Here is a 22,490-nt window from a genome sequence, read left to right on the forward strand (position 1 = left end):
AAAATAGTTAATAAGGCAAAATGTCACATCAAACTCATAATCATTTTACTTTTTCTCTCACAAAAATCACATCTAACTATAAAAAAAATCAATCACCTTTTCAAACATAAAAATTTTAACCTATTAAAATAGCCAAAAACTAAAATAGTTTACTAAAATAGCAATTTTTCAAACACCCATTATATATAAAAAACAATTTAAAAAATTTACTTAAAATTAACTGTATTCAACACATTAGGTATACAAATCAAATTTAAACTTCATTTTCAAAATTTTACTTAAACTCAAGTGTCGTTTAGCATACAAAACTTTTAGCTTCAAAGTCAAAAAATTATTAAAAAAATCAAAAAATCTATAATTTATACTAGAAAGTCAAAAAAAAAAAATTTCTCTTTACTTTTTGCACGTCTTGTCAAAAGAACTAAAAATTCATTCCAAACATATTAATTTTTTTACCACATATTTTAATCAAAAAATTACTAAAATAACATATTCTCAAATGAGACCTCAACAAACTCGTAAACCCTTAAAAATGTCAAATTACTCAAACTCCGCTCAATTAAAGTTAAATTAAAATCAACTAAAAAACTAATCAAGCCAAACTAGTTAAGTTTTTCAAATTAAGACCTCATTTGACATGTTATAATTTTAGTTTAAAAGTCAAAAAGTTATTAAAAAAACTAAAAAGCCTATAACCTATGTCAAAAAATTAAAAATTTTCTTTTCTCTACTTCTTACACATCGTTCTGTAAAAAATCAAAAAATTATTCCAAACATACTAATTTTTTTTATCTCATATTTTAGCCAAAAAATTAAAAAATTATTAAAATAATATGTTTGCAAACGAGGCCTAATTTTAAGCCAACTGCTACTCAACTCAACTTATTTATAACCCTACACATGATGAAAAAAAATAAGGTGGCATAATGACATCTAAAACGTCGGTCAGATAAAAAAAAGTATGCTATTCAAAATAAAGAAGTATACAAAAAATCGCACCACATCATGAAGGATCCAAACATATAACATACAAAAATGCAATGGATAGTCTTCCTTTCACTCATAAAACTAAGATCCAAACATATTGTAAGAGAAATTGCACCACATCCTCGGTTCAATTGTTTTTTTTTTTTTTAATCTCATCTCAAAAAATGAATTGTCTTGCATTAAATGAATAATAACGCTATTGACAGGCCAAAACAAGGTAGGAAATAGCCCAATTCAGAAACACTCTACAACTATGTGAGAGCTGCTACTCAACATTTTGTTAATTAATCAACAAAACAATCACACAAACACGCCTTTCAAACTAAGCAAGTGAAATGACTAAGCTATGTCTATATATTTGTCAAGTAACAATCTCATCAACCTCGGAATGAAATACAAAACTTGGGAACGTTGTGGTTATATCCCTGCATTTTATGAAAACAAATAAAACCGCAAAATTAAAATCCCGGTTTTGAACTCATTGGCATCTCAATGTAAATGGGATAAACTATGATATAGTATTACCTTAGGTATGGAAGTGTCATTATCTTCAACAGCGAAGGATTTTGGCTCACGAAATTCTGCCACTCAGATTTATCTATCTTCCCGTCCTGATTTACATCTGCTTCCAAAAATGTCTGCAGACAAAATTTAACAAAAGAAAAAATATGCATATGAATTTATTTTATTTAATTCATTTGACAAACATCTGCTTCCAAAAATGTCTGCAGACAAAATTTAACAAAAGAAAAAATATGCATATGAATTTATTTTATTTAATTCATTTGACAAAGCGAAATGACGAAAAATGATTTATGTTGCCAACCCCACTTGATCGGGCCATAAGACTTATTAGTTTCGTTTGGTTATTAAAATAAGGGTTCAATACAAGTTCAAACTTCAACGAGGGGTGAGAATCCAAATTATATTGTTATTGAACGGACAGTCCCTGTAAAAAAAAAATGGCACATTTTTTTAAGTTTATGGAAAGAAGCTTTTTTTTTTTACCCTCAAAAATTTGAGAATCAGTAACCACTCACCTTATCAAGTATTATCTCGACGGTCTCATCAGCCAGCTTCATCCCAGACTCACATAGTAGTGCAATTAACATTTGCTTCACCTGCAAAAATCACATAAAATGAATATGCGTGCAAGGAGGTTACAATAAAATATAAGTGAATCAACACAAGTCCTACAATTAAGTCCTCGTTGTTTCTCTTCAAAAAGTGAATATATGTCAACTAGTTTTTTGGGCTACAAACTATCAAACAAGCAACTAATTAATCTCTGAGATGAAACTTTTTAAAATTGAAAAATAAGAATTTTATCAGCAACCAGCAGGATAGAAATTATCTGAAGAGGAAGGAAAAAAGAAAGAAAAAAGAACGAATGAAGTTCTGCATCGGAAATGAGGAACAATTTTGGTATTGTCTCTCATTAATCTGAAGTCAATATATGCTGCAAAAACAGATGTCACAACAGTGAAGTACTGAAGCCAAGCAAAATGTTTCTAGTTTCTTTCAAAGTGCATCCGAATTGATTTATTTCCCAAAATAAGTAGAAACCAAAGAGATCCATGAGGGCTAGAACGCAAGTGTAATGACTAAAATACAGACACTATCGTACCAATAGGTCAGGTAAGGACTATTTTGTATTATGTTACACTGAGACTGCCCTCTGTTCAGAAAGAGAGGGAAGATGTGAGAAGCAATGTCTATTGGTATACACTCATGTAAAGTTATGAAGGCACATAAAAACAATGAAAAATCAAACGTAAAAATCATAGAGTTCAAATTAATTTAGTTGATATGATGCAAGTTAAAAATGTGTAAAAAGGTAAAACAATATACCTCTTGCCGCTCAATAAATCCCGTTCCATCCAAATCATAGAGTTTAAATGAAACTGCATGTAACACAACCATGGAGTATAATTGACTCTGTATCACATTTGCAAAACTTGGGATGCAATCTAAGCTAAATGTACTATACTCTTTCAACTTACAGTCAATTTTGTCTTCATGTGGGGCATTTGGGTGGAAGACGCTGAGTGATTTAACAAAATCACCAAAATCAATGACTCCCTTCTTCTTAACATCAAATAGCTCAAAGATCTGGATGCAAAATTTATTCAATTGCAAAACAAGTAGAAAAAGATTGACATAACGAAGATAATTGTTATATGTAATAGAATACATACAAAAAAAAATTTACTACAGAGTATTCTTTTCACCAGCTAGCTTAACATACTTAAATCACCATGCCCTCAATTAAGTCAAACTTGTATCTAATTTAGCACCTACTAGACCTACTTAAGAATGTAAAACATCCAAAACCCCAGTCCAAGCTATCTCCAATTGGACTCGCATGGACATACACAAGTACAAGACTTACACATATGTCTACATGTGTGGACATACTATGTGTGTCCACATTGACACAAAAATCGCCTACACTGGTCCAACACAAAATCTTCCATCAATCTAACGACATTCAAGTTGCAAGAGCTTGTTGACACAGGCAGATATGCAAATTTAGTCAAAATTTTCACAAGGCTTCTCCACAGAGACACAGAGTAGGTTCTAGACTTGTATTTAAAAACAAACAAATCGTTAACTTGGGTTGTGGTTAACATTGGCTTTAGTTGCCCCCATGGCTTTAGAAACATGAATTTTTTTATCCCATTTGTTGAACTTGTCCAAATCCTACTTTTTTCAAATTTTCAACTCTATGGCTGAATTTGGGAAATCTTAATTCTATTTATTTTTAATTAACTTTTGAGAAAATTTTCCAAAATTATTTATTTGATATTCAGTTGAATTCTCAACCAAATTAATAGATGATACCAAAAAATCATTTTTTTTGAATTCAGAAGTTCTCCTAATTTCATTGAATATTCCGACTTCTCGGCTGATTTTTTCTATCCAAATTTTGACCAATGCAATTTTAATCAACTAGTTGGAATCCAACATTTTTTGCAAAGTCATCATAAATATGTTCAAACTTGTGTACTTATCAGTTAAAGTGTGTTTTTCATTGCATGTAAAGTAATAGTAAACAAAGATGAATTCAGTGGATGTATATAAGATGTTCTTTTTCACAAAATGAAAAATACCCCCATTAACTTTAGACACTCTTTTAAGGACTTCTGTAGGTGCCAAAATGGGGGTTGTTTATGGCTGAACAAAGTTGCTATTTCAGAATCATTCAAGACATAAATTTCATTATGGAAAAGTGTATTACATTTATAGATTAACATACTGGGGCTAAAATATCATATAGTAATACAAAACTAGTTAAATAATCAAAACTACTGTGCCTCGTAGTTTAAACCTACTTCTAATGGAAGGTTCTAAACATGGGAAAAATTAATTCCATCCTAAAGTTCTTAGAAAGCTCATTAATATCGACGGTTCAAAACCATCGTGACATTTATAGCACAACTACAATCAATAGGTCTCAATTGAATACAAAATGATAAAACACCAAACCCTGTTTGCAAAAAGATTCTCCTTCTTTCTATTCTTGAACAGAGCCAATTGAAACTCTTCCTGCATATCCAATATGAACATCCAATATCACATCAGACCTAAAATCACATAAAACATATTCATGTTTTCTTAAACAATAAAAAAAATCATAATGAAAAATGCATACATTATCAGTTACAAGCCTAAAAATAAGCAAGTTGTAACTTAGATGCCAAACACACATGCGAAGATCTGTGATACGTAGCACAATATTAATTGGTACAATCTGTGCACTACACAACTTTTTCAGTTATTCACAATTTCTCCACCATCCTTCAAAGATTTTACGAACACACAGTTGCCAAAAAGGCTGCCTACAGTGTCTTGTTTTCTAATAAAAGGTAGAAAGCAACCAATATAATGAAGAATGAAACCACTCCCTCAAAAATCGCTTCTTTATTAACCATTTTAATAGTATAATAGTTACCCTAAGAAACTAGAAAGTCACCCAGAGAGAGAGAAAACATGACTGACATTACTCGATCTTGCATCCCAAGCACTGAGTTTCACATAATAAGCCCTTTACTCCTACCATGTCTACCTTCCCCCATGTCCACACGTAATTCAATATCATGGATAGGTGGTAAGACTGAACAAAATCGTTAGCATTATCAAAATTTAAAAAAAAAGGATTCACTTCCAAGTTCTCTTAATGCCTCTTCATTAGCAAGAGAATAAAATATGTCCACTCATTGCCTAGTTGGAGAAATAGTGACTTTAATATTGGAATGTGGACAACTGGTTTATAGATTGTCCAAACTCACCAATGAAAGATGCAGAGGCACACTAGCAACCACTTAATTATCTATATACATATCTTAAACATTTTGGGGCTCCAGAACATAAATGAAATATGAAATAAGAGAAGCCTTGGCTTCAAGTACTGTTGCACATTACCTTGTTTATTAGTCCATCGTCAATCACAGAACTGCTAATGCTCTTATACAGCTCGAATAATGCTTCAACTTCACTTACACTAACTGAAAAACAGGAACAGACCAACAGCATAAAAAAAAAAAAGCCAAAAACATAATGAACACCAGAAAACATATATATTCATATATTGAGCACATGACATCAAAAAAGGAAAAAATATATATTCTGAGGGTATTTAATGAAATAAATACAGCAAGTCATTTAAGAGACTGGAAGTAATATGGTACATTTCATGTTGAGGAGAAACAAATTATTATGGATCTAAAAGGAGAGAAAAACAGATAATTCGGCCAAACCAGTATTTATCAGATGATTTAATGACTCAAACAAGTAACAAATAGGCAACCACACAAATAGTAAAAAATAAAAATTAACAAAATGCAACAACAGACATCCTAAGTAAAAAATTAAACAGCTTACAAGCAGTCTGTGAAGCCAGAATTACGGGGTCCTCATGTCCAGGAAACTGCTTGCTCGCCGTAGAATGAAAGCAGCCCATTAACGAAGGAACAAGAAGAAGCACGCCACTAGACTAGCGCCTAGGCTTCACTACAATATATCATCAAAACCATCTTAACCTTGCAAATTACACATCCAAATTCAAACAAATCCATACAAAATAATTAGTAAACTAACACGAATAACATCATACAAAGATTCACCAAACTTCAACATCACAAAAGGGACCCAAGTCAAACTCAAAGATCCAAAATTATTTTTTAATTATAATTCTGAACTTATCTATTCAACCCGATACATAGATGCCATAAAATTGATAGATAAATCCAAAGAACCAGTCAATGAAATTCAACTTATCCTATCCAGTGTAGTTGAATCGTGATACTTATCGTGTATTATTATATCATTTTTATGTATCAAGTATCGTATTGTATCTCATATCATATCATAATAAGACACATCAACATATATAAATACATATTAATAAAAATAAGTGTTTTCATATAATATATAAATATATTGCAAAAATAAACTATTAAATCATATAACCGTATCGTATCTCATATCATATCATAATAAGACACATCAACATATATAAATACATATTAAAAAAAAAAAGTATTTTCATATAATATATAAATATATTGCAAAAATAAACTATTAAATCATATAACCAATAATGACCAAATTGCTCAGGAAGGTATATATAAATTCATTGAGTCTTTATTTCTTCATTGATTGTAGTTCTTCGATTCTTTGCACCATCTTGATACTTTTCTAATAATATTTGTTCCTTCTTTATCAAAAAAAAAAAAAAAAAATCAATCAAATTATATTCATGATAGTAGTTTAATTTCTTGTATTTCTTGCGAGTGTGAATCTCCTTTGTGTGGAATTTTTTTGATAATATAATTCATGACTGTTCAATGAGTGTCAACTATGGTGATTGATAGTGAGAAAGCAGCTAATGGGGCCAAAGGTGAAGAACAATGTAAAAATTAATTAATGGTGCTATACCAGTTGAATGGCGATATGATACAGAATTGTATCTCACGATTCAAGCGCTTGTGTACTATTTTGACAACACTTTTCTAATCAAAAACCCCAAAAAAATCTATAATAATAATATATGAAAATAAAAAAATTAAAAACTTTAATTAAACGACCCAATTCCAGAATCGAGATTTTCCATTTTCTCAGGAGGCCTCGTTGGGGAACAGTTTATTTTAGCAATTTTTGTACTTTTTACAACAAAGATGTACAAAATAATAAATAAATAGAGAGAGTGATGCAACAAACTTTTTTGCCTTTTTTGGCTAAAATGTATCGGATAAACGAAAGACACCAAATTCCTTTCCGTTCCCCCCTCAATCTTCTTGTGGACCAAACGACCCAATTGCTCTGTAAACAACATAAACAAAGAAATTTCTCTTTCCGAAACTCAAAATTTTTATTTTCAAGAATCAAAACCCAACACAAAGCATTAATTTTTCTCTGCCTTCAATTTGAACCCAGAAAACCCAAAGAGCCAAACCCCTAAATTTTGAAATTAGACATTCAATCAGCATCAAAGCGGTGCAATGAAATCAACAAAAGACCCAGGAAAGTGACGTACCTGATTTACCGACCAGAAAACTGGCCAGAAAATGCTGGTTTCTAGAGAAAAGCTGTGTTGCTGTGTGTATAGAGAGAGAGAGAGAGCTGGAATGAAAAAGGGTTTATGGAGTTGTACAAAGCTTGTCCACCGAAGATTTACACGCTGTTTTGTCCAGAGAGAGACAGAGAGAGGGAGAGAGAGCCGAAGCAATGGTGGCGAAGCGACGAGAGAGACAGAAATTAAAAGGGCCGTGACGAGTGACGAGCACGAGCGGTTGAATCGCGTGGGAAAATGAGAAACTGGTTTGTTAAAGTGTTATTTAAATACAATTTGACATCTCCTATACCAACATATACGAAATAAAATAATATATTATTTAATAAAAATATAATAATTATATTTAATTTTTTATATTTTGTAAAATAAAAATTAAATAAAATTAATTAATCAAAATTTTCTTAATTATTTAAAATTAAGAAAATCAAAAAGATTAGTATGAGATATTGATCATAAGGTTTCTCATTAAAAATCTCATTTTATTTATATAAGACCTCGTTTGGGAACAAGCTTTTTTAGTGACTTTTTAACTTTTTGGCTGAAATATGATGTAAAAAAAATTAGTATGTTTGGATGATTTTTTGGCTTTTTCCGAAAAGATGTGCAAAAAGTAGAGAGAATAGGAAATCTTTGACTTTTTGATATAGGTTGTTGGTTTTTTGATTTTTTTAGTAAATTTTTGATTTTTTGACTAAAAAAGTCACTTGTCAAATGAGGCCTAAATGGAAGTATAAGATTCACTTTATATAAATGAAACAATTCATTTTTTCTTTCTTTTCTTGATGTGGGATTATAAAACAAAAGTTAAATAAAAGCTAACCAATAGAGATTTTTTTAATTGTTTAAAAGTTAACAATTGTTTAGGCGTGAAGTTCATTTCGAATAAAGCAATCTTAGCCGTTTAATCTTTAATTAAGTCAATCTTTAATTTATTTCGACTCAAACAAATTTAACAAATATATTTTGATAAAACCGCTAAAATCGCAGTTAAACCAGCGAATCAGTCAGACTGAAAACGGTTCACCTATCGACTAGGTTAAAAGACCAACCAACTTATACAAAAATTAATTAATTAAAACTTTTAAATTTTATTTTAATTTTAAAATTTAAACTGTCTTGAACTGAAACATACACAATACTGCAATATTAAATAAGAGCATAAGGTTTATATAGTTAAGCAACTCATTTTTTTTTCCCATTTTCCTGATGTAGGATTGTAAAATAAAAGTTAATAGACGTTTGAACTGGAAGTTCATTTCTAAACAAGCAATCTCAGTCGTTCAATTTTTAATATGGTCAATCTTAGTTTATTTCAAATCAAACAAATCTAAACAATATATTTTGATAAAAACAACTAACACCGTGGTTAAATTAGTGAATTAGTCAAACCGAAAATGACTCAGCCTAATCGGCTAAATCCAAAGACCGACAAATTTACAACAAAATTAATTAATTAATTAAAATTTTTAAATTTTATTTTAAAATTTAAACCATCTTGAACTGAAACCTACACAATACTATAATATTAAATGAGAGTATAAGATTTACTTTATATAAGTGAAACAACTCACTTTTTATTTTTTTTTCTCGATGTGAGATTGTAATTATTTTTAAGTTAAATATTATGAGAGTTTTAAAATTTCATACAAAATTATTTTTAAAATCAAAACTTCTATGTAGGATTGTACAATAAAAGTTAAATGGACACTAACCAATGGAGATTTTCTTAATTGTTTAAAATTAAGAAAATAAAAAAAAAATGGTATTAATTATAAGGCTTCTTATTAAAAATCTTGTTTTGCTTATATAAATGGGAGTATAAGATTTACTTTATATAAGTGAAACAATTCACTTTTTTCTTATTTTCCCGATGCGGGATTGTAAAATAAAAGTTAAATGGATATGCACATTGAATTGCAAATTGAAACTGTATTTACTAAAGTATCTTCACATTGCACGGGGTGATATACTAGGAGTATTGTACATGTGTTCTTAAACACACACACACACACACACACAAAAAATGGTATTGATTGTAGAGTTTCTCATTAAAAATCTTCTTTTGCATATATAAATGGGAGCATAAAATTCACTTTATATAAAGTGAAACAATTCACTTTTTTCCTTCTTTTTTTGATGTGAGATTATAAAATAAAAGTTAAATGAAAGCTAATCAATGAGAATTTTCTTAATTATTTAAAATTAAGAAATTTCAATAATTTATATATATTGAAACATAAGATTCATTTTATGTAAATGAAACAATTTATTTTATTTTATTTTTTTCGATTTGAGATTGTAAAATAAAAAATAAATTAAAGTTAGCCAATAGGAATTTTCCTAACTGTTTAAAATTAAAAAAATTCAATAATTTTAGAATGAGAGTTTGGACCTTCTAAAAGGCTTATCCCGTAAAACTCCTTTTATAAGATTAATTTTATATAAGTGAAACAATTCACTTTTTTGTTCTTTTCCTGATGTGGGATTGTAACATTTTATATAAGTGAAACAACTCTTTTTTTTTTTTCTTCTCGATGTGGAATTGTAATTATTTTTAAGTTAAACAGTATAAGAGTTTCAAAATCTCATACAAAATTACTTTTAAAATCAAAACTATGTGGGATTGCAAAATAAAACTTAAATGGAAGCTCCAACGGGGATTTTCTTAATTGTTTAAAATTAAAAAAATCAAAAAAATGAGTATGAGATATTAATCAAAGGGCTTCTCACTAAAAATTTATTACATATATAAATGGGAGCATAAGATTCATTTTATGTAAGTGAAACGATTCACTTTTTCTTTCATTTTTTCGATGTGGGATTGTAAAATAAAAAGTAAATGAAAGTTAGTCAATGGGAATTAGAGAGGCATAGTTTAGGTTGGTGAATTTATCATACTCGATCATTTTGTAAACTCATATGCATATTTAAAAAAAAAAAATCAAATTCATTCTAAAGTCATGTTTATGTGATTTTAATGTAATTATCTTTAATAAAAATATATGATTGTAGACGCGCCCGCGCGTGGGGCCTCATGCTACAGTTCGGACTCGATTTGTGTCACAGTTCTTAATCTGAACCAAAGAGTCCAAATCTAGCAAATCGTTTTGAGAAACAGATTTTTGAAAAAGTAGTGTCAAACATGGACTGCTTTGCCAGATACAGAGTCGCCATCTAAATATTTTTTTATGGGAGAATTTAGGAAACCCTGACTTGGTGCCGAAGGCCACATGTCCGTCATCACCGGAGTTGTCTCAGCTCGGGAGCTTGGGTACGATCGGGGAAGGTCAGCTATGAGCACCCCCTTTCGCCCGGTTCGAAGACCGGCCTCTACTAACCGTGATATCCGTTTTTGAAAACTTTATGTGTTCTTAAACCAATTATTAGCTTAGAATTACTATGTTATGCGCGCAGCAAACAAGTATAGACTAGATTGTCTAATTTGGAAGTAAGCATTGCATATCCGTTTGTTTTGGAAAATGTTTTGGATTTGCTACTCGCAAGTAGGCTAAAACACGGATTTCAATGAGTTCTTCCAACTCAAACAATCCAACCTTCACCCACAGGCGTCCAAGCAGTTTATAACACATAAGCATCTAGCCACATGTTAAGCATGCTGTCATGGCAACATTCACACTCATGCGATATGCTAAAGCGGAAATACTTACATCGTACTCCGTGCCAAAACAAAGAACTCGTTAGCAAACATGCATGATCCAAGTCCATGTTAAGTGCCTAATGCATCGCATACAAAGTGTTGCTAGAATAGGTTCGGCTATCCTAAACATGGCATGTGAGAATGCACAACTATCACATATTCAGTTTAGAATTTGAAATACAAATGCAGTTAGCGTGATGTACCGAGCCTAATGCATGCAATACAAATGCATGGATGCACACATGCATAGCATAAGGCATGCTAAATTAAACGTGCCCTAATCTACCATCGTAAGCAGGTAAATAAAAGGGAAGAAAGAAGTGAGGTTGGAAGACATACACACCACCCACACACACTTATTACAAATTTTCCCTCGCTCGGAGGGACCAAATAAATATTACAGATTAATTAACTACGCAAGCTAATTAATAATTACAAATTAATTAATTTAATTAACAAATTTAATTAAGCTAAAGAAAAACAGTAAATTGCCTCGGGAAACGCGCCGCCATGCATAGGCTGCCTCTGTTTTCCTTCCTTCACTCCTCTGGAGGCTGTCAAAACCTCAGGACTGCATCCCTAGACACTGGGGAGTGCCACCGGCTGAGTGGAATCACCACCGGCACTAGTGTGTAGCCATCGGCACAAAATGAAGCTGTCGGCAGAGAAATTGTTACCGGCCGGCACCTTACACTGCCGGTCGGCAGAATGTTCCTGCAGAATCTGCAAATGACAGCAACAGATGGCAAGGCAAAGCATGGCAGCACAATTCAAGGCATATATGCACCAACCATGTCCCTTATCATGATAATGACTCAAAGGGGCATGTGCCTCGATTCTCGGACCACCAATCACGCATTTCCATGCATGATGGCCCAAAGAACCAAGTATGCAACTTTGATTTCAAATGCAATGCAAACCAATCAAACCAAACAAGGCCCAATTCCTATCATCAAGTCAAGGAATAAGGCATGCATGCAAGATGCAATGCAACCTAAGCATACAAACTAAGGATGCAACATGGCATGGTGACAAGCTCATGCAAGCATACAAGCAAACATAGGGGCATGCAAATGGATGCAAAGATGGACTTATGCATGAATTAGGCAACTCTAAATAGGCCTAAAACAGTAGCCATTAATGCCCAAAAATGGAGACCAAAACACATGCACACATACATATGTTGGAAGGCCAACACTTAGGCACAAATTAGACAACCCTCAAGCACACTTGAAAGGGACAATCATGGACTAAAAGCATGCAACATAAGCTCTGAAAATCATGCTAATACATGGTGCCAAACCAAGCAACAAGATAAGCTAACATTCACATGCAAAATGATTCAAATGTTCAAAGCAAGCCAATGAGGCATTGAACTACACTTAACAAGACCAAACATGGCATGAAAGGAAGGACCAAAATCAGAGGTTTCGCATGTTAAAACAAAGCTAAAGGACTACTTAGATGGCATCTAAGTGACTTAAATACAAAGGCATGCATAAACACCGAAACATGGAGCATTGCTACACAAGCTTAAGAGGCATTAAAGATGCATGCAAGGCAATCAAACGAGCATGGAAATGGGACTGAAATAACATATAAAGTGACCCCAAATCACCAAATCGATGCAAAGATGTCATGCTACACATGCACATACTCAAGGCCAACAAGCCCAAATACAAAGGAGCTATATCAAGCATGCCAAAATCAACCCAAACACTTATGGACAGACCTAAAACATGGAAAAATATGCACATAATCTTCACAAGACTAAGCCTAAAACATACTCCAACAAAGGCTAACAACCTAAGGCATATTAAGGCATAAACAAGGCATTACATGGCAACTATGCTAAGCATGCATGGAGTACCAAAACCAACTTGAAATCATGTTATATTATGGATATATAAGCATAAAAAATAGCCTAAACATGTTCAACACACACTCAAGCATAATGCTCTCTCAAGAGGCTAAAACATGCCCTTTTCAAGGACAACAAGGAGAGGGGGTGGCCCTCTCCTTCTTGGGACTTCAAGGCATCATCTTCACCACTGAAATCCCTCAAGATTTCAGTGGTGAAGAGACCCCAACACCAAAATCCCAGAGCTAGCACAAAATGGCCTAAAATGAGGCCTTTCAAGGCCTAAGGGGGGTCAACCACCCTCAAACAACAAAACACTCTTAATAAAAAATAAAGAGGGCCTAAAAACAAAACTTTTTTATGTTATACAATAAGCACAAAAACAGCTCTAAGATAGGTAGAAAATCAATGCAAAAATGGGAAATAAAGGTGTAAGTTTCTTACCCTTGATGATCCCTTCACAAATGGTGCTCCAATGGCCTCCTTTAGCTTGGATCCAACATCAAAACTTCAAAACCAGTCCCTTAGAACCTCAAGAGCCAAAGGAAGGTGAAACACTAGGTGTTTGTGTGCAATAGTATGAACTAAACACTATTTTACACACACAAGAGGGAAAAAAAGAGAGAGATAGGATGTGTATCTAATCCTAACCCTAAAACCAGAGTTTGGTCTGTATTTTTCTCTCCCTCCAATGTCTAAAATCTCCAACCCTTGCAACAAGAGAGAGAGCTCCTCTATATAGAAGCTTCTTGTCTTGTAAAGCTTACAAGACAAGCTTCATAAGAGGGAGATCCCTCCATACACGTGTATGGAGGGATGCAAAAGTAAGACATCTGTCTAAAAATATATGCAAAAGCAGATGAACAGCAATCGGCCGGCCAAAAATGCCATCTTGGCCAAAAAGAGTGCCGGTTGGCACTAAAAAGTGCTGACCGGCAACAAAAAGTGCCGGCCGGCAATAAAAATTGCCGGTGGCAGCAAACACCAGCCGGTGGCCTCTAGCCACTGCCGGTGGTGGGTGGGGATGGTCTACAAGCCCCACCCTGCCTCTCAAGGGCAAGATGCAAGTGTTTGGTGCAAAACCAGACACTAAACGGTCGAGTTCGGAGATCCTGAGGCAAGGCACGCGAGCCGAGGCCTCCGGGAACTCCAAACGAACACAAACATGGAAGATCACCGTGTGTTCAAATGGTGATGTCCAAGTCTTGAGGACGGTCAAAAATGGGGTGTCTACAGTTGCCCCTCTTTGACAGAACTCGAAAGTCATAACAATGACGGGAGTGAATGTCAAAGCCCAGAGACGACCCATTTTTGACAAGGCCGAAGACTTAGACAAACATGCAAGACAAACAAGATATGCACCCGAAGGCGGGGGCAAAATGCAAGACAATGCACAGAGCCGAGCATAACCTATGATCATGCAAAGAAAGCTGTAACGAAGCATACATGCGACAGTTTTAAGCTAGCATACACCAAACTACACTACAATGCAGAAAGGATGTAAGAGAATTATGCAATTCTCAAAATGTCTCACTCGGGAGATACAATACCTGTGCGGCTCGTCTGGTTGCACCAACCTCAAATGAACCGTACATACAATATCATGCCTGAAAAGAAAACAAACTTAACAGGTACAATATCGTTAGCAACATGCATGACAATGCAAATGTGGATGCAAAACGAAATGCAATATATACAAAACAATGTATAAATAATGCAAATGAAGATGCAATGTAATTGAAACAATGCAAGCTACATGCAGAGCATTTGAATCGTGATCCAATCACGAGCGGTTCGAAATCACACCTATGTCAAATAGATTGATGGAGATAACAAGTCTGTCTACCATAGAACGGTCAACTGAAGTATGAGCATTGTAGACAGACGCAAGAACAAGTATTGGGTGGAATTGACATAGGTGGGGAAACGACCCGCTGGAGAAAGGACTACGATCCTAATGCCGGATGCAAAAATTACACTACAATGTAATACATGAATATGGCACGCGGGTTAAACCAAATCTTGCCTAGGAAAGGCATGTGCACATACAAGCCATGTGTAACACAGAAAAGGTGCCGCAACCCTCAACCAACATATCAGCGTGGAATCGGCGCGATACACATACAGAACTGTGTTTTAACATGAAAAGTAAGGGCACATACTAGACCAAGCTCAATCTAGAAAGACGCAAGCCATAGGCGGAAGGTGATGCAATGAATGCATGCAATCTACAATGCAATATCTACAAATATGCAATGGAATGAATATGGATACAATGGATATGGCACGCAAGCCAAACCAAATCTTGCCTAGGAAAGACATGTACACATACGAGCCATGTGTAACACAGAAAAGGTGCCGCAACCCTCAACCAACATATCAGCGTGGAATCGGCGCGATACACATGCAGAACTGTGTTTTAACATGAAAAGTAAGGGCACATACCGGACCAAGCTCAACCTGGAAAGGCGCAAGCCATAGGCGGAAGGTGATGCAATGAATGCATGCAATCTACAATGCAATATCTACAAATATGCAATGGAATGGATATGGATACAATGGATATGGCACGCAAGCCAAACCAAATCTTTCCTAGGAAAGACATGTACACATACGAGCCATGTGTAACACAGAAAAGGTGCCGCAACCCTCAACCAACATATCAGCGTGGAATCGGCGCGATACACATGCAGAACTGTGTTTTAACATGAAAAGTAAGGGCACATACCGGACCAAGCTCAACCTGGAAAGGCGCAAGCCATAGGCGGAAGGTGATGCAATGAATGCATGCAATCTACAATGCAATATCTACAAATATGCAATGGAATGGATATTTACAAATATGCATGACAATGCAGTGCGATGCCACTACTGGGAAAAATGCAATGGATGCATGCAAGCTACAATGGAAATGCATGACAATGCACTATGATTGTTTATTTTTTTTGAGATGCACATGATGCAAGAAATGCATGTTGCATGGAATGCGCGACAACACGTGGCTTAAGACATGTACAAAGCAATAGTGTGCACACCAATGCATTAAAGGTCTTGCACCTTCCAAGGATTTAAGGTCTCCTGGACCGTGCGTGTTTAAGGTCTCGCCAGACCGTGCGCAAAATGTAAGTGTGACACACATGCCACACGGAATGCAAAATGAAACAAATGAGACACGTGTGCCTCATAAGATGCAAAAAAGATACAAGTGGACTTACACGCAACGCGAAGCCGGTTTTGAAAGTTGGGCTTATACGCTACGCGAAGCCGGTTTTGAAAGTTGGACTTATACGCTACGCGAAGCCGGTTTTGAAAGTTGGACTTATACGCTACGCGAAGCCGGTTTTGAAAGTTGGACTTATACGCTACGCGAAGCCGGTTTTGAAAGTTGGACTTATACGCTACGCGAAGCCGGTTTTGAAAGTTGGACTTATACGCTACGCGAAGCCGGTTTTGAAAGTTGAACTTATACGCTACGCGAAGCCAGTTTGTGTTCAAAACAATGCAATGTACTAACAAGTACAAGCGAAATGCGCAAGATAGCGCGAATGGATACATGCAAGATGCAAGTGAGGTGCACAAAACAGTGCGATGCGCAAAACAGCGCGGTTGAAATACAATGCACAAAACAGTGCGACGATTTGAAATGCACAAAACAGTGCGATTGTTTGAAATGCACAAAACAGTGCGGTTGAAATACAATGCACAAAACAGTGCGACGATTTGAAATACACAAAACAGTGCGATCGTTTGAAATGCACAAAACAGTGCGACGATTTGAAATGCACAAAACAGTGCGCCGATTTGAAATGCACAAAACAGTGCGATGGTTTGAAATGCACAAAACAGTGCGATAGTTTGAGATGCACAAAACAGTGCGACGATTTGAAATGCGATACACATGGGGCAACTTTCGGACCTTGCAAAAGCCAAAAGGATACGATAAGGATACACCTTGCACAGGTTGAAGTGCTACGCACGGCAGACACGACCCGAGGTCATAACGGAGGCCGGTTGAGCGTCGGAAATGCATTTTCTTGCACTTTCTTGAGCTATGAAGACCAAAAACTCCTCACATGGCCTAAACAAGGCTGTGGGAACATCACCGGCCGGGAGGGGAGGCCACCGGCTGTCCATCGGCTGAAAAATAACTCTATCGGCACAAAAAAGTGCCGGCCGGCACAAAACATTGCCGACCGGCAAACAGTTGCTGAATCGGGGCAGTTTCGACTTTTCACTTCGGGTGTTTTAAAATAGGGTTTCAAACCCTATTTCCTCACTTTTCCACCGCCGAAAACTCTAACCCTCTCTCTCTAGAGTGTTTTGCTCTCATCCTTTTCGCCCGTTTCTTCACGTTCTACGCTCGTTTCGTCGTCGGATTCGCGATTTCCTTCGCGTTTCGGACATTTTCAACCGATCACATTCTTGTTTCGGTGCCTCGTTTGGCGTTCTCGCCTTTTCGGGGTTTGTTCCCCCCACTTTCCTCTTCATTCCTGTGCCTTTTCACATTCCGGCCTTCCCAGCCATTTCCGACCCTCTTGGGAGTTGACTTTTCAGTTGACTCTTCGCATTCCGGCCCGGTTTTCCTTTTCCCGGCCATTTTCTCATCATTTTCGACATGGCAGACGACATTCCACGTGGCGGGACTCCCCCGGACCACGAGATGGATCCCGGGGTCGAGCTCTTACCACTGAGCGAGCGCCCGTTCGACCCGGCGACCTACAGGTCGGCGATCCATGTTCTGCCCCCCGACGGCCTGCGTCAGTTCCGGAGCTTCGAGAGGCACGTGGCGCCTGAGCTACTGCTACGTGAGCCTACCTCCCACCTTTCATTCGGCACTTCCGAGGTAACTCTTTGTCTTCTGCTTTACTTTTCGCAATGTAGGATACAAAAACTGTCATAGTTAGTTGTATTCTTTAACTGCTGAAAACTGATATGCTGTAGACTGTAGTTGACTGTAAACATACATACAACTGACATCTGCTTAAGACTGACACATGCACACACACTGCACTAGCCCCGAATCATTCAAACACACTGCGCTCACTGTATTTCACTGCATACACACTGGCACCCAGTATTCGTCTGAATCTGTTAAACTTGCACACATGCTATATCTGCTTTGAAACACCCAAACATGCTGACACATCACATGCTGTAGTTCACTGTAAACACACCGGCACCCGGTATTTGCCAAAATCTGTCAAACTTGCACGCATGCTTCATCTGCTTTTTCAAAACTGTACTTTGAATGTTGCCTTGCAATTGTTATTTTCTGTTTACAGGAGGGTTCCCATACCATTCGCGGGTATGGGAATACTGGTGCACGGGAGTGGTATGATGAGCTCCCTGACGCAGTCCGACACATCGTGGACCGGGCGGGCTTCGGCGCCTTCTGCCGAGGGCTCTCCAGGTTGTCCACATGCAGACCTCTCCTCGTCGCTCTGGCGGAGAGATGGTGGGACACCACCGATTCTTTTCACTTCTCTGCTGCAGGGGATATGACGATGACCCCTCATGATTTCTCGATGCTCACAGGCATCGGGGTGGGGGGTGATCCGATCCCTTTTGACATCGCGATGGATGAGTGGACCGCCGCTCAGGTCTATCTACTGGGGGAGGTGCCACCCCTAGCTCGCCCAGGTTTCGTTCGATATTCCTGGTTTGAGGTCCAGTTTCGGGTCCAGCCCGTGTTGGAGGAGGAGGCGGAGATGACCCCGGAAGACGTGGAGAGGTATGCTCGCGGCTTCCTCATGTTCCTGTTCGGGACTACCATCTTCGCCAATCGGGCGAACACCGTGCCTCTCTGTCTTCTCAGCGCACTGGTGAACGTCCGGGACATCTTGTACTATGACTGGGGCGGCGCTGCTCTGGCCACCCTTTATGGATATATGAGCTCAGCTTCGCGCGGCAGCGGCCAGCTACTCGGAGGCTACTGGCGGGCTTGGAAGGTACATTTCTTCTCCGCTTTTTTCATTTCTGTCTCGTACTTTCTGTACTCTGTACACTGCACACACTGTAGTCTGTGTTATACTTGTTGTATACTGTACACACGGCACACACATACATTCTGCTTTACACTGACTGTACACTGCTCACACTGTACACTGCACACAATACACTGCACAACACACGGCTCTGCCATTTCTGCTTTATTCTGCATTCTGCTTCAACTGATAAATGCACTGGTATTTATCTTGCAGTTGTGGGTTTACGCCTATTTCCCTAGGCTCGCTCCTGTGCCAGTTGTGGAGATTCCTCTGGCCGTCCCCTTTTCGAGTCGCTTCGACGAGAGATGCACCCGGCGACCACGGGAGACATTTGGCTTCTTCCGCCGATATTTCGACACCATTACCCCCGCGGAGGTATGCTTTACTTTTAGTTCATTTAAGCTTCGCTTTCCAACTGTATATTTCAATAACAGTAGATAACAAACTGTTTGTCATTTTCAGATCACTTGGCGGCCGTGGGCTCCTATGCCGGCGGCGATGCGGGGTCGGTTCCCTGGTGCGGAGGAGACCTCGCGTTTTCGGATTTTGCTTGAGGGCCCGGTCTGTCGGGCTTGGTACCTGGGGGAGCGTTTTCTACGCCAGACCCTAGGGTTACTTGAGCAGATAGTCCCGGTTCCCCCTCCTGCAGATATGAAAGAGACCGAGAGGCTCACCACTGAGCAGCTGGATGATTACTCCATCGGCTGGGAGGAGGCCCGCTTCCGAGGCACCGGTGACTACCGGGAGTATGTGCAGACATATCTGATGCGCCCCCTGAGCGGCCGTCGAGCAGAGGGGGCCAGGCCTGTGGCATCGGCAGCTGGGGCCGGAGCGGGAGTTGGAGTAGGGGTTGCGATGAGGGCTCGGGTCCGTGGCAGGGGCGGAGTGCAGGGAGGTCGGTGAGTTGGCTGGCCTGCCCTGCCCGCTGTACTGACTTTCCAGGGGCAGGGTGGGTCGACCTATCAGATCCCCTTCGCCCCTCCACCGGCTGGGCACGAGTTCATCGACGTCCCCGACTTTCCTCTGGTATGTTCTACTGCACTTTTGTATAGTCATTCATTTCAGTTTACTTGATATTCCACAGAATATTGATGCATCTGATACTTTTGCAGGCTTCTTCTGGGTACACCCGTCAGTCGTTGGCGATGAATGCCTCGATGATGGGGATGCTCCAGCGGACTTTTGATCTCCTAGCCCTCTACAGCATACCGGTATGTCCTTCTGACATCGGTCTCAAACCATTCATACACCGCTCTACATAATCTGACGCACGGCACAACACCTGATACACTGGTCTCACAGTATCTGACACACTGCATACGCTGCATTCTGCACCGTACTCTGTACTGATAAACTGCTCACGGCATTCTCATACTGTACTCATATACTGCATTCTGCACTGTTAAACTGCTCACGGCATTCATACACTATACTCGGCATTGCATTCTGCACTGATAAACTGCTCACGGCATTCTCACACTGTACTCATACATTGTATTTTGCACTGATAAACTGTCTACAGTATACTGATGCATTTCCCTTTTGTGTACTTTTTCAGCCTCCTTTCCAGATTCCCATGGCAGGAGGTGCTCCAGCTGGGCCTTCTGTCCCTGCCCGGGGGAGAGATGAGGAGGGCCGGATATTTCCCCGTACCAGGGGAGGGCGTACTCATGTCGGGAGTAGCTCGCGAGCTCCAGTCCCGGATGATGATGATGACGACGAGGAGTCAGAGGCAGAGGCAGAGGCGGAGTCAGAGTCATCAGAGGAGGAGACCGGAGGCGGTTCTAGCTCGGGCTCCGATGACGACGCTGATGATGCTCCTGGACCCTCGTCCAGGAAGAGGACTAGGACGGACTGACGGCCCCTCGGAGTGTTTGACATGGATGCAAATTTTTGCTATCTTCTTCTTTTTGTACTTTTCCTCTTTTGTTGGTAGATAGATTACCTTGTACTGCCGCAGGCAGACTTTGTTTCCAAAACTTGTACATTTGAAAAGATAATGAAATGAAACAGACTTTTTATCTGAAAAAGTGTTTACATTTACACATTTCATGCATTGCATCGCATCTCATCATGTTACACCTCAATGTAAATGAAATTGATTGGTTATCTGAAAATTGAACACTCGCACTGTAATAACCAGATAACTTAAACAGCCAACAGCCAAAATAACCCAAGCAACCCACTGCCTGATCCTTAGACACACAGCCCTTACTCTGTTGGGGATTAATCTGCATTCAGCCCATAACACAGCATTCGGTTCATCCTGCACACAGTAAATTCTGAACAAACGGCCCAATCTAACAGGACGGACCTCAAAGATAGAACCGGTTGGAGTCGAAACACGTTCAAATGTAGAGAATGGCACAGCATTCCGAGTGTAAATGATTTTTGAAATCGAATGAGGGTTTTTCAAACCGGGATATCGAGCCTACAACTGAACACAGTAGTGAGAACTCAAATATAAAGGTACACGACCTAACACAACGAGACACGCTCAGAAAAGACCTAAAACAAAGGACGAGACCGTCAAATCAAAGAGACACGACACACAGACGCGTAAACGAAGATGGGGGACCTCGGACCACGAGGAGCCAGTTCAAACTGGGTATTGTTTCCCACCCTGTCTGATTTGTGATTCTCACATCACTCGGCTCTCGAGCTCGGATTTTTTTCTCGAAACCCTTTTCCTCACTTTTCTCTCAACTTACACCTCTCTATTCTTCACTCTCTCATTTTTCATCCCTCCCCGGGGTGATTGATGGATAAATAGAAAAGTGTGGGTTCATGCTCAACACCGTTAGCTCACAGCTATTTCTTCTGACGGGTAGAGCGCTCTTCTGGCAAGTACGTTGATTACGGGGGAAAGACAGAACGCCTGACTCAACTGTGCCCCTAGTTCATCATTTTAACCATTCTTTGTTTTTGCTTTCTACTAAAACAATTTTGATCAAAATGAGAGTCGGATTAACGTACTTGTTCAATTTTTGATTTGAAAATCATGCAAGTCAAGCTGTAAGCACTAAAAATTTTCCTTTTGGGGGCCAAGACAAAGGTCCAGTTTTGGAAAATGAAATAGTTTTCGAGAAAATAGCCAACCTCAGTAAAAATTTTCAAAAACTATTTTTCAAACAGCTGATGCTCAACAAGCATGGAACTTACTCTTCGAGATGCGCAACCTCGGATCGGAGGCAATGGAAAATTGCCCCTGGTTTGAAGGGAGTAGGAGGCAACGGAAAGTTGCCCTTAGTTTGAATGGCGGCTCACAGCGGCTCGTGGCAACGGAAAGTTGCCCCTTGTTTGGGATGGTGCCGCAGCAATCTATAAACAGTCTTCATTGGCGGTGGTCGAGCTCTTGGACACAGCGATGATGAAGATGGTCACAACACATATATGGACACAATCACCTTGAAGGGTGTT

General features: G+C 38.3%; 1 protein-coding gene across 7 annotated transcripts; it reads right to left on the reverse strand.

Annotated features, from left to right (window-relative positions):
• Positions 1–1,109: 1,109 nt before the first annotated feature.
• On the reverse strand, positions 1,110–7,847 carry LOC114301629 (calcineurin B-like protein 1). 7 transcript variants are annotated; one of them, XR_014345115.1, is made up of 10 exons: positions 7,526–7,847; positions 5,872–6,029; positions 5,413–5,495; positions 4,477–4,536; positions 2,991–3,099; positions 2,839–2,891; positions 2,028–2,108; positions 1,877–1,936; positions 1,513–1,625; positions 1,110–1,412 (listed from the first exon to the last, which is right to left on the reverse strand). XR_014345115.1 is itself a non-coding variant. In XM_028246595.2 (10 exons), the coding sequence occupies exons 3-10, from the start codon at positions 5,948–5,950 to the stop codon at positions 1,349–1,351; spliced, it is 642 nt and encodes a 213-aa protein (XP_028102396.2). In that variant the 5' UTR covers positions 5,951–6,029; positions 7,210–7,311; positions 7,526–7,808; the 3' UTR covers positions 1,110–1,348. The 7 variants fall into 7 exon arrangements, 5 of the variants coding, with proteins under 5 accessions (XP_028102396.2, XP_028102416.2, XP_028102390.2 ...); XR_014345116.1 differs by having other exon boundaries at positions 5,872–6,023; positions 7,526–7,721; XM_028246595.2 differs by lacking the exon at positions 1,877–1,936 and adding an exon at positions 7,210–7,311 and having other exon boundaries at positions 7,526–7,808.
• Between the last annotated feature and the right edge of the window lie 14,643 nt (positions 7,848–22,490).

This window comes from Camellia sinensis, chromosome 11 (assembly GCF_055761805.1).
Source record: "Camellia sinensis isolate YWXY chromosome 11, ASM5576180v1, whole genome shotgun sequence".
Classification (NCBI taxonomy): domain Eukaryota; kingdom Viridiplantae; phylum Streptophyta; class Magnoliopsida; order Ericales; family Theaceae; genus Camellia; species Camellia sinensis.

Coding starts and splice junctions, on each gene's coding strand:
- LOC114301629 (XM_028246589.2), bottom strand. CDS start 5,950: ATGGGCTGCTTTCATTCTACGGCGAGCAAGCAGTTTCCTGGACATGAG. Junction 1,626..2,027: donor TCGAGATAATACTTGATAAG/GTGAGTGGTTAC, acceptor TTTTGTCTGCAG/ACATTTTTGGAAGCAGATGT. Junction 1,413..1,512: donor ATGACACTTCCATACCTAAG/GTAATACTATAT, acceptor CATAAAATGCAG/GGATATAACCACAACGTTCC.